This window comes from Nannospalax galili, unplaced genomic scaffold (genome assembly GCF_000622305.1).
Source record: "Nannospalax galili isolate Female #2095 unplaced genomic scaffold, S.galili_v1.0 scaffold592, whole genome shotgun sequence".
Lineage (NCBI taxonomy): Eukaryota > Metazoa > Chordata > Mammalia > Rodentia > Spalacidae > Nannospalax > Nannospalax galili.
This window is the reverse complement of record NW_008331650.1, coordinates 1,904,718-1,910,051: the sequence shown is the minus strand read 5'-3', so window position 1 is coordinate 1,910,051 and position 5,334 is coordinate 1,904,718. Positions and strand designations below refer to the sequence as shown.

General features: G+C 44.3%; 1 protein-coding gene across 1 annotated transcript in view; it reads left to right on the top strand.

Annotated features, from left to right (window-relative positions):
• Positions 1-3,151: 3,151 nt before the first annotated feature.
• Positions 3,152-5,334, top strand: part of Tgfb2 (transforming growth factor beta 2) — a gene marked incomplete at its 5' end in the record, with an annotated part of 30,034 nt that continues 27,851 nt past the window's right edge. Inside the window, 1 exon segment of the mRNA XM_008826806.2 lies at positions 3,152-3,315. Coding sequence (XP_008825028.1) covers positions 3,152-3,315 — 164 coding nt within the window.

Sequence of the window (5,334 nt, the reverse complement as noted above, 5' to 3'; positions counted from 1 at the left end):
AGACTCTGCCGCTCTGGCGCCCTGAGCTAAGGGAGTGAATCTGACTGGTAAGCAGACCTCTTCTACTCCATGCATTAAAAAACACTTATGTAGTTAGGGCCTGGTCAGACAGCAGGTCCGAGCAATTTACAGTGATTGTTCCCCCCAAATGAGAAGACATTTGGAGTTGCTCAAGTGTCCTATCTGGGCCAAGAGACTTAAGCAAACGGCGGCAGGCGAAGTGGTAGTTCTTGGGTAAGCAGTTTGTGTTGTGTTTTTTTCCACAGTGCTCAGACCTGGTGGCTTCACTATGCTTCCAGCACCAGATCAGGTAGACTGGTGGGGGCTACTGAGAAATTTTGTCTCCGTGTGCATTAACTGCTTCTATTTACAAAACAAGATCCTCTAATGCAGAGCTGCATTGTCCCATAGTTGAAAGATAAGCTGCCTAACTGTCCTAAGAGCCAGCACACAGGACAACTGTTTGCTGGGATGGAGGGAACACACAGGAGCAACCATACTTACCCATCAAGCTCCTCTTGTAAATATTTGCAGACTCCCCTTCAGCACTCAAAAGCCTGGGACAGGATCGTTGGACGATTTGCTTAGAAGAAGTAGAAACAAAATTGACCTCGTGGTCTGAGGCAGCCATAAAAAGGAAGAGTGTGAGTATGGGCAGAAGACCAGAAGGAAGGAAAATTGTTCAAAGTTTAATAAACATAAAAGAGAATAAAAATAAATCTCAAGAGTACTTATTTACAAACTCGATGGAAGGATAAGATTGTGGCAGGCGGGGGTGAAAGATGGCTGTTTGTAGAATGGGACTGTGGGGGCTCCCGGGAAAGAAAGGAGGGGGGGGGGCAAAACGAAGGAGATGTTTACTCTGGCTAATGACAGGAAACACGTGAAATTAGCCTTGCACTTCCAGGATGCGCTTTCAAAGGATGTTTGAAGCCTATGCTGCCTGATGCAGACGACAGACAAGTCAAGATAATGTGGCCACTCCACCTATGGAAGATTCTGGCCAAGAGGGTGTGCACATCCAGGGAACCTAGGTCAACCTCTGCCCAGTCCGCTCTGCCTGAGTCCTGAGAGCCGGCCTGTTTTCAACTGCGCTGGTTAGGATCAGACCATTGTGATCACTGGGAAGGGCATACATACACTGCAGTGGAAAAAAAGGTCGATTTCTAGCAGCAGCTCCTTTTGGAGCCCACAAGGGAGCCAGCTCCTGCTCCTGGTCTGAAAGCTGCCCACGCTCTGTTTCTCAGAGGGTCATCACTCTGTCTCCATGAATACTTCCTTTTGTCCAAAATCTATCTGAATGTTTGGATTGCGTGTCCATTTGTTTCTGGCTTTCTAGCTACAGAGCCTGAATTAATAGGGCCATGGGCTTGGAGTTCCATGAACCAGCATTTGCAGAGTCTCAAGGATATGGGAAAGAGATAAAGAGAAGGCTCATGAGGCCGAAGGTTCAGAGCTCCTAAGATGAGGAAATTCAGTGTGTTTCTATCTCCCCCTCCCCTCCAGTGTAATTGTCGGGGCATGGATTTCCCAAGAAATCATGAAGGGCATTTATTTATTTCTATTTTAAGCTCAGCAAGATGGCTTGTTTAATAAGTTAGTGTTTCCAGTAGCCAGATGTCCGAGTCTCAAGACTCCCATTGATGACCAGCTATGCAACAGGAAATGATCAGCAAACTACATTTTTTCTACAGCCTTGAATATGTGGAGGGAAATGAGATAGCTCTGCCTTCAGAATTACTAAAATTTCATAGGGGAAAACAAAATAAACACACATAATGCAGAAACAATCAAAATATTTGAAGAGAACCATAACTGTGAATAATTATGTTGTAATGAAATTCTGTAATTGTAAAAGGACAGGAAGAAGTGGAGCTTCCAGATTGCATGGAACATTCTGGAACAAGGAAGGTAAATTCTCAGGGGATTTTGGAAGAAGACCGTAGAAACATACTTGTAGCAAACAGTCTGTTGGCCCATTGTTGATAATCAATGAATGTTGGGAATGAAATCAGAGAGGCAAAGTGACCTGCTTGGGTCCTAGGTAGGACCACTTTCATATTCAAAGGCAAGGACAGGCTACTAGAAAATAACAAAATTCCAAGGAACTCATGATCTTGAAATTGTTATGTGTCCTAAACTCTGTCTTCTACAAGGTCCCAAACTGAAGCTATTTTGTTCTTTCTCTCTTCTTTTAAAATTTTATGTTTTTAATTTTATGTGTATGTGTGCGTGTATTGCTTGCATGTAAGTGCATGCACCCATGTCGTGCAATGCCCGCAGAGGTCAGAAGAGGCTGTCGGATCCCCTGGGACTGGAGTTATTGTTAGCTGCATGTCCGCAGAGGTCAGAAGAGGCTGTCGGATCCCCTGGGACTGGAGTTATGGAGAGTTGTTAGCTGCCATGTGGTGCTGGGATTCGAACCCAGGTCTTCTGCAAGAACAACCAGTGTTCTTAACGGCTGAGCCATCTCTCCAGCCCCCTTGTTCTTTCTCTTAATCGCAGATTAAGTTATCCCCCCAAAGAATCTTAGGACTGGACACCCAGTGTAGGCAGTTTGTGGTTATAGTTTTGTTTCATTCAGATTTTGTTTTATTTAGATTTTCTTATCATAACTTGGTCATATGTGTGAAAACCCAAACTACTAAAGCCAAAAAAAGAAGCAAACCATGCGGCTGGTTAAGAGTAGAGTATTCAGATGCCAAACTTTCAAGGAAAAAAAATACACGGGCAGACGACTTACCATTAGGAGCTATTTTCTTGGCACATCTGACTGAAGCGTATACAAGCCCAGCAGCCCTCTCCAGCCATCAACTGTCATGAGCTTATTCCAATTCATAACCATCTAGGATTTTCTGCCAGTTTGTCAGCCTTCGAAAGACAGGGTTAAATGCTCGCCTTCAGATGTAGTTTGAAGTGGTTTGTTAATCTCTCCTAATCTGCTCCTCCTGTAACCAGACCCTCCCACGTGTTGATTTTGTTTCATTTTTTTTCCCCTGGTTAAATTGTTAATGGTATTAAATTGGTCATTGGAAACAAAATTGCGATATAGCTATTTCCCTTCTGTTTCTTGGGAGTATCACGTGCTGTGGTCTTTTTTGAGAATGCATTGGGCTTTATCCTTTCCAACTGTTGCCCTAACTTTTTACAGATGCCATCCCGCCTACTTTCTACAGACCCTACTTCAGAATTGTCCGCTTTGATGTCTCAGCAATGGAGAAGAACGCTTCCAACCTGGTGAAGGCGGAGTTCAGAGTCTTCCGTTTGCAGAACCCCAAAGCCAGAGTTGCTGAACAGCGCATCGAACTGTATCAGGTAACCTGGTTGTTGTTCCGTGTTTTAGTGAGTAACAAACTTTCTACTGTCAAAGATCTTAGCTCTCATAGGCTTTTCTACACCCGAAACTGTGATACAGAGAATCGTGTTCTCTTTACCTGCGACCTGCTTTATCATTATTGTTACCACAGTAATGGGTCTCACCATCAGGACAACGAGCTGTAGAATGCAGCGTCCACGGTCTGCGTACACGTCCTTGATGGCATGGATGATTGGAGGCCACCACTTGGGAGACCTTAGTCCATTCGTCAAACCTGTCTGGATAAATAGCATAGGCCACATCACCCTGGCGTGTGCCCCTCCCCGAGTTGCCCCTCTCCTCGCTTTGTCTTTCCTCCATACCTTTTCCATTCTCCGCCCTCCTCTCTCTGCTGTACCCGGTTTCCTCACTAATGTCCATTCCCTTTTCCTCTCTAACTAGCCAAACTCTCAGTCTGTGTGCTCCAGCCCACGTGTGCGTATGCTCTGTCCTCTGTGGCACCAGCAGCCCTGATGTCTCCTCTCTCACACTGACAGTAGAACTGGCGGGCAGCTGTTTGAAGCGGTGACAAGGGCCCAGTTCCTGAGAGCTCAGACACGCACTCTCAAGTGTATTAGGTAGACCCTGGCAGGCTGTGGCTCCCTTGTCACCTGGGAGCTGTGAGAGATGCAGATACTCAGGCCCTTGCTGCTCTTACCAAATGAGAAGCTACATTTTAAGGCTGTCCCCAGATAATTCTTATGCACAGTGAAGCCCTGCTTGAAAGCCCTGCATCTGATTAGGGAGGCAGATGTTGTGCAAATACACAGCTTAAGTATGCTGTCGTGTCATGTGACACGATACAGGTATGGAGGACAGAGCCAGGGAGATCTTGGCAGGCAGCTGGTATTTGGGGGAGGCTTCCAGAAAGATCTTAAAGTATATTAAAACAGGATGAGGGGTCATTCTCGATAGAAGCAGCAGCTTGTGTAGTGATAGACAGTTTTACTTATTTACTTAATGTATTTGTGGTACTGGGAATTAAACCCAGGGCCTTGTGTATGCTAGGTGGCATCTATCGCTGAGCCACAGCCTCAGCCCCAAATGACAAGACTCCCAGTGGACTTATGGAATGCCCCTGGCACAAGGGACTCAGTACCTACAAGTAAGAGGACACCGGAGAGGCAATCTTCCAGGCAGAGTATGAGAGAAACTAAAGGAGATTACACACGGATCTCTGAGAACCTCATGTTAATGAACAGGCAGTGTGGTTCACAGGCAGGCTTTCTTGAAGGAAAGAAAGCAGTTGGTGTCTATATGCAGAAACTTCCAGTTGCTCTGGATTCTAATTGTTTGGAAATTAGGATAATTAAGATGAGAATTTTCCTTTCATTCATTATGAACTTGGGAAATTACAGAACACATACATGTTGTATAGGAAATTGTCAGACTAAAGGTAAAGCTTTTTTTTTTTTTAATTAAAAGAAGCATTTCATTACAACAGCATTAACCTATTCAATAACATTTTTCTGAGCTAGGGTACATCTCTTTCAAAATTGGCTGTACATTTTTAGGTTTACAGAGGAATTATTACGCTTGTACAATCTTTTACTGATTATAAACTCTACAAGACATAAAATTAAATGAGGTTTTAATGTTTAGAAAAGATCTCCACTTCGTTGTTAAAATACAGTTTCATACAGAAAAATTCATTTTAAGGCAACTGACATTGAGACGTTTTCACATGCATTTCTAATCTCTATATATATGACTATTACTGGTCACAGTCACTTACTTTCTGAGTTCCGTGGCATCTGAGTATGAATATAAACTCGTCAGATAAACAGCCTTCTTCTCCCTCTAGAGCCTCCATACTCTGTCATCCCTGCCAATGTCCACTGTGTTGTCAGGACCCCCATCTATTGCCCCCATCTGTCCTTCTGATAAATCTAGTCAGCCAGAGGTCCCTGTTCCAGGAGGATCAGCTGTTCCTCATCTACAGCAATCCATTGTCAGTATTCCTTTGGATAGAATTGGGG